Source organism: Ranitomeya imitator, chromosome 7 (assembly GCF_032444005.1).
Source record: "Ranitomeya imitator isolate aRanImi1 chromosome 7, aRanImi1.pri, whole genome shotgun sequence".
In the NCBI taxonomy this organism is placed as follows: domain Eukaryota; kingdom Metazoa; phylum Chordata; class Amphibia; order Anura; family Dendrobatidae; genus Ranitomeya; species Ranitomeya imitator.
In genome coordinates, this window is record NC_091288.1 from 13,271,770 (window position 1) to 13,283,979 (window position 12,210).

General features: G+C 47.9%; 1 protein-coding gene across 2 annotated transcripts in view; it reads left to right on the forward strand.

Moving 5' to 3' along the window:
- The window catches only part of VIL1 (villin 1), a 43,684-nt gene that overhangs the window by 26,772 nt on the left and 4,702 nt on the right, over positions 1-12,210 (forward strand). For both annotated transcript variants that reach the window (XM_069732726.1, XM_069732728.1), the window contains exons 13-16: positions 2,631-2,789; positions 4,415-4,594; positions 5,687-5,832; positions 6,571-6,715. In XM_069732726.1, the coding sequence (XP_069588827.1) occupies positions 2,631-2,789; positions 4,415-4,594; positions 5,687-5,832; positions 6,571-6,715 (630 nt within the window). The remainder of the gene's footprint in view (positions 1-2,630; positions 2,790-4,414; positions 4,595-5,686; positions 5,833-6,570; positions 6,716-12,210) is intronic.

A 12,210-nucleotide genomic window follows, 5' to 3' on the forward strand; every position in this document is an offset into this window, starting at 1 on the left:
AAACGCACCGCAGATTACCTGCGAATTTTCTGCAGAATTACGTGCTGATTCCACCTGCGGAGGAGCAGGTGTAAACCGCTGCGGAATCCGCACAAAGAATTGACATGCTGCGGCATAAACGCAGCGTTTCCGCAGCGTGGGCACAGCGGATTTTGTTTTCCATAGGTTTACAATGTACTGTAAACGCATGGAAAGCTGCTCAGAATCCGCTGCGGATCCACAGCAAGATCCGCCACGTGTGCACATAGCCTTACGGGGTGATTCCATAATTTTTTCCTCGGAATTGAGTGATTCCATAAATTTTCCTGCTTGGTTAAAACAAAGTAACCATTACTGACTACCACATTTTTTGTTGATTTCTTTTAGTGTTTCTTAAAGCCAAAAAGTTGCCATTTGAAATGACTGTAGTTTTGTGCCATGTCTGTGATCTGCTTTTTTTTTCTACAAAATTAAACAACTGAATGAACATCCTCCAAGGCCGGTGATTCCATAATTTTTGCCAGGGGTTGTATATTAGTGAGTACATCAGAATGTATGGGCCCCTGTCCAGTATATATTAGTGAGGACATCTGAATGTATGGGCCCCTGGTGGTATATATTAGTGATGATATCAGAATGTATGGGTTCCTAGTAGATATATATGTGTCTGTATGCATGTGCTCTGTGTATACATATATCTATATGTATGTGCTGTCAATACGTATGTATGTGTTCTGTGTATACATACAGTTGTGTGAAAATGTGTTTGCCCCCTTCCTGATTTCCTATTTTTTTGCTTGTTTGTCACATTTAAATGTTTAAGATCATTAAACAAATTGTAATATTAGACAAAGCTAAACACAAGGAATTTTGGGCACTCATCTGTGCAGGATTGCTGTAATTCAGCCACATTGGAGGTTTCCGAGCATGAACCGCCTTTTTAAGGTCATGCCACAGCACCTCAATTGGATTAAGGTCAGGACTTTGACTAGAACAATCCAAAGTCTTAATTTTGTTTTTGTTAAGTCACTGAGAGGTGGATTTGCTGGTGTGTTTTGGATCATTGTCCGGCTGCATAACACAAGTGCTCTTCAGCTTGAGGTCACGAACAGATGGCCGGACATTCTCTTTCAGGATTTTCTGGTAGCCAGCAGAATTCATGGCTCCATTTACAGCCGGGGTCACACTAGACCGTAATACGGACGAGTGCAATGCGATAAAAAATCGCATAGCACTCGTCCCAATGTTAATCTATGGGGCAGCTCCCATCATCCGATATTTTCTCGGCCGTATTCAGGATCCGAGTGAAATCGCAGCATGCTGCGATTGTCAGCGTTTCTCGGCCGAGAATCGCCAATGAAAGTCTATGGGGGTGAGAAAAAATAGCACAGCACACGGACCATCAGTGTGACTTGCGAGAAATTCTCAGGCATTGGGCAGGTGACAAGAATGGCTCAGCCATTATTTGCTCATTTTGCAAGTGTGTGAGAAAATCTCACCATACGGATGCCATACGGATGTCACACGGATCATTTAATGCGAGAAAATCGCATCCTCGCACTGCACACGGATCACTGTTTTGGTAACATTTGTGCGATTCTCGTCCGTCAAAAACGGACCGTTTTTTTATACGTTGTGTGTGTCCCCGGCCTACCACAGCAAGTCTTCCAGGTCCTGAAACAGCAAAACAGCCCCAGATCATCACACTACCACCATCATATTTTACTGTTGGCATGATGTTATTTTTCTGAAATGCTGCGTTACTTCTACACCAGATTTCACTGTGGTTTGCTGAAGTCCAAAAGCTTTAGAAATGGCTTGATAACCATTTCCAGACTGATACATCTCAATTATTTTCTCATTTGTTCCATAATTTGTTTGGATTGCGGTATGCTGTCTAGATTCTGAGGAACTATTGGTCTTCTTCACTTGTCAGGCGGGTCCTGATTAAGAGATTTCTTGATTGAGAACAGGTGTGGCAGTAATGGGGCCTGCATGGGGCTAGGGAATATGAACTCAGCTTCCTAAAGATGTGATAAACCACAATTAATTTGTCTTAAATGGGGACAATCACTTTTTCACACAGGGCCCTGTAGGTTTGAATTTATGTTTCCCTGAATAATAAAGACCTTTATATAAAAAAGACTGCATTCTGTGATGACTTGTGTTATCTTTGTCTAATATTTCAATTTGTTTGATCTGAAATGCAACCTAAATGTTTGAATGTGATGGTGCAATATGTGAGCATTTAGAGCCCCACTTTGTCTAAAATCAGCCCTGAATATATAAAATGTAAACTGCATTACCACCATGTTTGTTATACAAGTACTTTATTAAAATGAAGGTTCGAAGTGCAAAAAAATTACCAATGTGTGTGTAACCACCAGCCACCACAATGCGACCTTTTTCTGATAGGATCCTGACCACTTCTATCAGACATATTTCTCCCAGGGGATAATCCTACAAAGTTAGCTTTGTATTTATATATACATATATTTTTATCTATCGAACTAGTTAATAAAAAAAGTGAAAAGACGGAAAGACCCCAAAATCTGCAATACATTTTATCTAATGTCTAACATCATCATCATATAGATCTACTTTCTAATTATGTCTATTCATAGTTTCTATGGGTCTCTCTGTGAACATAGGGTCGCCACGCCAGCCAGGATGAGATCGCTGCATCCGCGTATCAAGCCGTAAGCCTGGATCAGCAATATGATGGACAACCTGTTCAAGTGCGAGTGACGATGGGGAAGGAGCCCTCACACCTCATGGCCATATTTAAAGGGAAGATGGTGGTGTACGAGGTACGAGTGTACACACACACACACAGACCCACATATATTATATACTGTATATACTCGAGTATAAGCCGACCCCCCCTAATTTTGCCACAAAAAAACTGGGAAAACTTAATGACTCGAGTATAAGCCTAGGGTAGGAAATGCAGCAGCTACCGGTAAATGTCAAAAGTAAAAATAGATACCAATAAAAGTAAAATTAATTGAGACATCAGTAGGTTAAGTGTTTTTGAATATCCATATTGAATCAGGAGCCCCATATAATGCTCGATACAGTTCATGATGGCTCCATAAGATGCTCCATGTTAAAATATGCCCCATATAATGCTGCATAAAGGTTAATAATGGCCCCATAAGATGCTCCATAAAGATATTTGCCCCATATAGTGCTGCACAAACGTTATGGCCCCATATGATGCTTTATACAGACACTTGCCCCATTTTCTGTTGCTGCGATTAAAAAACAAAAAAAATCACATACTCACCTCTCCGTCGCTCAGGCCCCCGGCGCTTTCAATATTCACCTGACTTAGTTCCGGCGCTGCTCCATCTTCAGCGTCTTCCGCACTGACGTTCAGGCAGAGGGCGCGCACTAACCACATCACTGCGCCCTCTGACCTGAGCGTCACTGCAGAGGACGCTGAAGACGGAGCGGCGCCGGAACGAGGAGCAGGTGAATATCGCGCAGCGCTCCCTGTATACTCACCTGCTCTTGGCGCGGTGCAGTCCATGCTTCCCCGGCACTGCTTCTTCCTGTACTGAGCGGTCACCGTTACCGCTCATTACAGTAATGAATATGCGGCTCCACCCCTATGGGAGGTGGAGCCGCATATTCATTACTGTAATGAGCGGTACCATGTGACCGCTCAGTACAGAAGAAGCTGAGGCGCCGGGAAGCCAGGGACCACGCCAGGAGTAGGTGACTATAATTAGACTGCCCCCGCTCCCCCTCCCCTGCCGACCCCTGGATATGACTGAGTATAAGCCGAGAGGGGCACTTTCAGCCCAAAAAAATGGGCTGAAAATCTCGGCTTATACTAGAGTATATACGGTATATCCAAAAATTTTGGTAACCTTGGAATTGTTCCAGAAAATGAAATATTTCTACTGCAAAAAGTATCATAATTACACATTTTATATGTTTATTTCCTTTGTGTGTATTGGAACACAAAAAAACAGAAAAAAAACCAAAACAAATTGGATATAATTTCACAAAAAAAAAACCCAAATGGACAGGGCACAAATGTTGGCACCTTTCCCAAAACTGTGGGTAAACAACTTTGTTTCAAGCATGTGATGCTCGTTCGCACTCACCTGTGGCAAGTAACAGGTGTGGAAACCAGATGGTGAGAAATTGTCTCAATCTTTGCATTGCGTGTCTGAGTGTTCCACACTAAGCATGGAGAACAGAAAGAGAAGAAAATTGTTGAACAAGGGTGCCAACACTTTTAGCCATGACTGTGTGTTATATATATTATACACATATATCACAACACTGCACGGCATCGGCCGTGATCCTTGCGTTACTTTGATGATCACAGATCAATGATGCACGGTAATGACCAAGCTCCTGTATGGTTACCTTGTTCAGCGCTCACCATACACTAACACTAGATGTGTCTCTTCTACAGGGCGGTACTTCTCGTGCCGACAGTGACTATAATCCCCCCGAGGTCCGACTGTTCCACGTACACGGCACCAATGAGTACAACACCAAGGCCTTCGAGGTCCCCGTCCGGGCATCGTCTCTTAATTCTAACGATGTGTTCGTCTTGAAAACCAAGGGGACCTGCTACGTGTGGTGCGGAAAGGTAAGGTCAGCAGTGACGTGGCTTCATAGACTGGAGTAATCTCTTGTACAAAGGATATATTGAAAGAAACAAATTCTTCCTCAAAGGGGATTTATCTGAAATTTGCATTGATGGTCTAGGCTGAAGGTCATCAGTACCAGGCACAGCCACAGTTATATGGGTGTAGCCGCAGTACCGGGCACAGCCACAGTTATATGGGTGTCGCCGCAGTACCGGGCACAGCCACAGCTATATGGGTGTTGCCGCAGTACCGGGCACAGCCACAGCTATATGGGTGTCACCGCAGTACAGGGCACAGCCAGTTATATGGGTGTCACCGCAGTACCGGGTACAGCCACAGCTATATGGGTGTTGCCGCAGTACCGGGCACAGCCACAGTTATATGGGTGTCGCCGCAGTACCGGGCACAGCCACAGTTATATGGGTGTCACCGCAGTACCGGGCACAGCCAGTTATATGGGTGTCGCCGCAGTACCGGGCACAGCCACAGTTATATGGGTGTCGCCGCAGTACCGGGCACAGCCACAGTTATATGGGTGTTGCCGCAGTATCGGGCACAGCCAGTTATATGGGTGTCGCCGCAGTACCGGGCACAGCCACAGTTATATGGGTGTCACCGCAGTACCGGGCACAGCCAGTTATATGGGTGTCGCCGCAGTACCGGGCACAGCCACAGTTATATGGGTGTCGCCGCAGTACCGGGCACAGCCACAGCTATATGGGTGTTGCCGCAGTATCGGGCACAGCCAGTTATATGGGTGTCGCCGCAGTACCGGGCACAGCCACAGTTATATGGGTGTCACCGCAGTACCGGGCACAGCCAGTTATATGGGTGTCACCACAGTACCGGGCACAGCCAGTTATATGGGTGTCACCGCAGTACAGGGCACAGCCACAGTTGCCCCCTGAATTCTATATAGGCTGCAGTCGAGGAGGGGGATCTGTGAGAGCCTGGAAAATCTCTGTAATTAATGTTCAATACCAATAAAAAGAATGTGATGGAATTCTCTGCGATTGTATTCTCCTTCCATGTAAGTAACAAGATGCAGGAGAAGATGAAGTTAATGTTGGTTCCTTTATTTGTATCCACAGGGCTGCAGCGGTGACGAGAGAGCGATGGCCAAGAATGTGGCCGACATCATTTCCAGAGGGGAGAAGGTGGTGGTGGCGGAGGGGCAGGAGCCATCGGAGTTCTGGTTGGCACTGGGTGGCAAGAGCCAGTATGCCAGCAGTAAGAGGTAAAGCAGAGTGTATCCTGCTGTGGATACAGCACCAATGTGGATGTATAATACAGCGATGCTGATGTAGCAGAGCTGATGTGCGGTCATTAGTTTTCCTGGTCTTGAAAGGGGCATTCCTACATTCCGATTGAGACCCCCAGCAATCCAGAGAGCTGGCCTCTGCAAAAAATCTTATGCTCAACCTCCCCTTCATTCATTCATTATGGGACTTCTGGAAAAGCACCAGTGCAGCACTACTCTATTTCCATCAGTCCCATAGACAGCGATAGAGCAGTGGTCAAGAAAACACACCTCCACTCTAATCTCAGGATTGCTGTGGGATCTTGTGGCCATTCCCTGGATCCCCTCCCCCCCCCCCATGATCTGTAAGTTATCACCTATTCTACTTACAGACAAGGCTAGAGTTGTCAAGTGAAAACAAGTTATCACCTATGCAAATAATCTTTTAGATCTGCGGGGGACCGATCGCTGTGACCGGGACCGATCAGCAGGAAGCTACCTCTTTAATAAATGAGTGGCCGTGCGCATGCCTGACACAGATACATTATGTAATGTAATTCAGAAGCCATGCAGAACACTTTTCACTCTACCAGAAAACGGACCTGCAATTCCTACAGCAATATTGTATTAAGAAACATCCAGAAACTATTCCGCACAGACGTTTGGGTGTCTTGAATTTTGCTCATGAACTCGTTGGAAGGTGTTAAGTCAACAAGATACATTTTTGTGTTCTAGACTGCAAGAAGAAGTTCCAGATATCACTCCGCGCCTGTACGAGTGCTCCAACCAGACAGGAACGTTCCGTGCAACTGAAATTTCAGATTTTCACCAGGATGACCTAGATGAAGATGACGTCTTCTTGTTAGACGCTTGGGATCAGGTACGGGTGAAATATTCCTGATGTCCAGTCAGGTTAGTTAATCTATTTGACAAAATCTTTTGTGCGCCAAGACACTAAAATCGAGAAGACGCAAGAATAAAGGGGCTTTATTGTATGTGGGGCGCTGTGCACGCGTGCACATAGAAGGCTACATGGTGTTTTTAATATTTAATTGTTGCAACCAAAGGCCCATAAAAGCCTATTTGTAAGATCTCTTGCTGACATTCAATGCAATTCTCACTGCTGAAGGTTTGCTACAATTTTGTTGTTACATTTTAACAAGCTACTGTAGATAGATTTTAGCTGACAGAAGATTTTTTTAGACTAGATACAATTTTAACAATCCCTCAGCTGTGAGAACTATTTGGTCTATGAATTTTCAATCTCTGGAATAATGAAGAAGAAAAAAAACAAACAAAAAAGAAAATTGGGATTTTTGTGTACTCACCGTAAAATCCTTTTCTCCGAGCCATTCATTGGGGGACACAGACCGAGGGGTGTATGCTGCTGCCACTAGGAGGCTGACACTAAGTGATACAAAGAAAGTTAGCTCCTCCCCTGCAGTATACACCCTCCTGCTGGCTCTCAGCTAACCAGTTCGGTGCATAAGCAGTAGGAGATCAATAACATATGAGAGTATAGCATGTCAGATTATAAAAACAAGCATAAGCTAATAACAGGGTGGGAGCTGTGTCCCCCAATGAATGGCTCGAAGAAAAGGATTTTATGGCGAGTACACAAAAATCCCTATTTCTCCTTCGCCTCATGGGGGGGACACAGACCGTGGGACGTCCCAAAGCAGTCCCTGGGTGGGAACAACATCAGATCAGGCCCTGTGTAACCGCTACTTACAAGTGCGCCACCGCAGCCTGCAGAGTCCGCCTGCCCAGACTCACCTCTGTGGAAGTGTGGGAATTATAGTGCTTCAAGAATGCATGCGGACTGGAAGGTGTGCCTTGCCGACGCCTGGTGCCTAGAACCCTCGATAGGCTGACATCTAACACGGAAGGACTCCTGGATGGTGAAACTAATCCACCAGGGTAACATGGCCGATGAAACGACTAAACCCTTCCTGTAACCGTCAGGAAGCCTTCCTCTTACCGTCAGGAAGCCCAGATAAAGCGTCCAACCTTCGGAAGGACGCTGTCCTCGAGACGTACCTACTCAGAGCACTCACTTCGTCCAAATCTGGGGAACTCATTCCATTTTGTGGACTGGTGCCGAAAGAGATGAGGGAAGAACGATGCCCTCATAACAGTGGTAATACAATACTACCTTGATAACAAGGGATGGGGATGGCCTGACGACAACCTTGCCTTGAAGGTAATAAAGGAAAAAAGTCTGAAAGAACAGACCGGCTAGCACCGAAGACTCGTCAGGGTGAGGCTATCGCAGAGAAAAAAAGGGCGACCTTCCATGATAGTAAAGTCTGCCCATATGAAAAGGGAGTCTACTATAAGACTCCCAGGACCATTAAGGACCCAATGATCTAACGGTATGCGATAGGGAAGAACTACGTGTGAAAACTCCCTGTGAGAAAGTCCCTACTTACAGTTTTGCTGCGATAAGGCGAGAAGATACTAGCTCCGCAAACAAAAACTGACATGGTCAGTGCAGATCTCAGAGGATCACTGGGGCCCTTTCTGCTTCCAAAAGGCTTTCAGAAGTAGTGGAAGGGGAGTTATGGAAACGGGTACCACGGAAGAACCAGCGCATGCAGTGCGATGGCTCTTGGATCTCGAGGCTGAACCACGAACTCGAGTACATTGGCATTCAGTCTGGACACCATCCGATCTACAACTGGAGAGCTCCACTGAAGGCAGATCTGATGGAAGACTTCGGGGTGAAGTTCCCACTGACTTGAGGCTTGAATTTGTTTGCCGTCCAGAGTTCTACTCCTGGGATATATACTGCCGAGATCACCGAATGGTAGATCTCGACCCATCAGAGAATGCGAGGTACCTCGGTCATGGCGTCTGACCGTGGGTACCTGCTAGATGATTATATCCAATTGAATTCGGATAGGTTGACCGGCCAGAAGGCAGTGAACCTGCTGTTCGACTACCGTTCGGATTTGCAGAGCAATGATAGGGAGAAGACGACTGGCATTGGTAGTTACTAATAACCATTGAACCGGGAGAAAGTCCCAGAATGAAGAAGGAGCTCAGAGACTATCGTCTGTTTGACTTGCTGAAAACGAGCGGAGCGAAGGAAACCGCTTCCATTGTCCTCACCATTTTTCCCTCAATATCCTCTTAGCAAAATCGAATGAAATGAGGAGATGAGTAATCAAGTGCGCGAGCTCCCTGTTGAAGGGCAATGACCTTGTCTCGAGGGAGAATTACCATCCTTCTGGAAGTGTGCAGGATCATCCTCAAAAAGGATATCTGCTGGGCTGGAAATAAGGAGAACTTGTCTAAGTTTAGCTGCCAGCCCAGGTGAGAGGGTATCGCAAGTGACAGACGACTCAGCGTAGTCCTGGAAGGGCGGCTAAACAGTCGACCCAACAGGGCACCCCTCTAGGGTGCAAGAGAAACATGACATCCGCCATAACCCTTGCGAACACTCTTTGTGCGGTAGCAAGGCCGAAGGACAAGGTCGTGACTTGAAAATGCTGTTCACGAATGGAGACGCGAAGGAATTTTTGAAGAGGGTAAGCATCCCGAATGTTGATGGATGCTGAAAACTGCACCTTTTTCTGTTGAAATAATGGCTGAGCGGAGGAACTCCATCCAAAGAAGGAGGACCTTGTCAAAGGTTGTTAGAAGTTTGAGGTCCAGGATCGGTCTTACTTTTCGTTCCCCTTTTTGGAACCAAGATCCCTTAGATCTAGACTGTCGTGGACAACCCTTATACAATCCTTTGTCAGTCTCCCGCTCAGAAGATTTGATTGGCCAGTTGTACTGCCTTCGGGAAAAGGTTACTGGTGTGAATCAAGGTAGTTAAGGTCTCCAGCCAGGGGACCATTGCTCTAGCAATCCATGCGGCGGCAAGGGAGGATACAGCGCTGAATCCGAAGCCGCAAGACGGAACGAACCAGATTTGCTATCTGACAGTCCGTGGTATTTTTAACTGATGATACATCGGGTAGGGATACTGGTAGGTATACCACAGGAGATTCTACCCGGTTAATCTGCCAAGTGGCAGAATGCGCGGCTGCATCCAGCAGGTCATAGGCTCTTGCCATCGCCGCTCTCCTTTGACAGTGCAGAGATAAAAATTAGGAACCCTCGATCCATCAACCTCTTAACAGGGAAGTGGAGAGGAATTGTCCACCTTCTTGCATCGTCCGCTAAATAGTGGTGATGCAGAGGAAGGTGCTCGTATGCCAAAAAGGGTTCAGGTCTACGTGTGGACAGGACAGGTTGTCTGGCGTAAGGTCTGGATGCAGTAGAGGAAACATGGAGGCAACTCTCCGTGTGCTGATCTGTTGATTGTGTGGGGAGATCGGTACCCTTTAAAGGACCCGTCACCCTTAAAAATCAGACCAGGCATGGCATCCCACGTAGAGGCTTCTGACCAGTGAATCGCTTATCCGGACTGAATGGCAAATGCTCTACGAGGCAGTTTAGTCTCCTTATGAGGGACGCTGCGCAGTCTAGAGAAGAACCAGAGTCTTCGTCAATGTACCGAGATTGGTTGATGGTATAAATAGGCAAGTCATCCTTCTCTGAAGCTCTGGCAAGTCCGGGCAATATCCGATCCATATTCAGAGCCTTGTTGTCATCAAATCATTGGTGAGGGAGCAGGAAACGAAAACTTCAGTTTTCTAGATGCCTGTACGTTTCTAGAATACTTGCGGCCTATGCTAGCCGACGGCTCCCATGTAGCATAGGGACCATATATATCGGTTCTGCGAGCACCCCGAGCCACAGAGTGTACATGGAGGGATTCAATCTCTTGGTCAGAGAACCATGGACTGCAGTCAGTCCACTGAGGGGAACTAGGTACTCTGGGATAAGCTGGGGTCGGCACCGGGGGGCTCCTCGGATAGATCATGCACCCTTAAGACCAGGGAATACTGGTCATGTGCCTTTAAGACCAGTGTGGCTTTAGGTCAGGTACTTCCTTACACGGTTACTGATGTAGAGTCGATGTGCCCCTTTAATGCAAAAACCGTCGCCCCTGTGTGAGCCGGCCGGGTGGACCAAGATGGCCACCGGGAGTTGCAGAGTTGATAAAATCTTGCAGAGAGCGAGAAGCGCCAATTCAGGGGCGGAGCCACGGACACAATGTTGAATAGGCCCAAGCCGGGGCCTAAATTTCTGCAGCCGGCGGGCAACACCAGCGGTAGAAGTGAGGGGCGTATTGCCAGGCGAGAAGCGTCAGAAAAGCAGGCGGAGCCACCTTAGCACGCCATAGTGCGGGCGCGGCTTCCGGGATACGGTCTACACATCGGCCGAAGCCGGGGGCAAAATTTTTGCAGCCGGCCGGAGTGTTACTTCAGGGAGGTGGCTGAGGCTGCCTGTCAGCATGTGGATATCCCTCTGAAGATGGATCCACTCACCATCGGTGCGCGTCCCGGCATGGAGCCGCCGATGTGGGTTTTAGCGCTTTTCTGTGCAGCGTGGACGGTGCAGGGATAAGCCTCAATCCATCATCCCTTTGTTAGGGAGGTGGAGAGGAAACATCAGCTTTAACCGTGGTGGGACAGTGGGGGCTGCTCGGACGCCATAGAGAGGGGCCTCTGTACATCCACTGAGTTCAGCCCCCGGGTGGACAGGCCCAGTTGTCCGGCATTAGGCCTGGCTCCAGGAGAGGATACATGGAGGCGACACTCCATGCGGTCGCCTGCTGCTGGTGTGGGGAGATCGGGACCTGAAGGAACCGTCGCCCCTGAAGTGAGCTCAGGCATGGCTTCCCACGTCGCAGGAGAGGTACGGGGAGGTACACTCGCCGTGCTCGCCTGTTGATGATTCGGGGGAGATCGGAACGTTGAAAGGATCCGTCGCCCCCTTCGCGCCATTAATTAAGAAATAAAAATTTACAGAAAAGTAAAAAATAAAATAAAAATGTTGGGGTCTGAACCAGACCCATGTGCCTCCTACAGACACTAAGCAAGAACTGGTTAGCGGATAGCCAGCAGGAGGGTGTATACTGCAGGGGAGGAGCCGAGAGCCAGCAGGAGGGTGTATACTGCAGGGGAGGAGCCGAGAGCCAGCAGGAGGGTGTATACTGCAGGGGAGGAGCCGAGAGCCGACAGGAGGGGGGAGGAGCCGAGAGCCGACAGGAGGGTGTATACTGCAGGGAAGGAGCTGAGAGCCGGCAGGAGGGTGTATACTGCAGGGGAGATGCTGAGAGCCAGCAGGAGGGTGTATACTGCAGGGGAGGAGCTGAGAGCCAGCAGGAGGGTGTATACTGCAGGGGAGGAGCCGAGAGCCAGCAGGAGGGTGTATACTGCAGGGGAGGAGCCGACAGGAGGGGGGAGGAGCCGAGAGCCGACAGGAGGGTGTATACTGCAGGGAAGGAGCTGAGAGCCGGCAGGAGGGTGTATA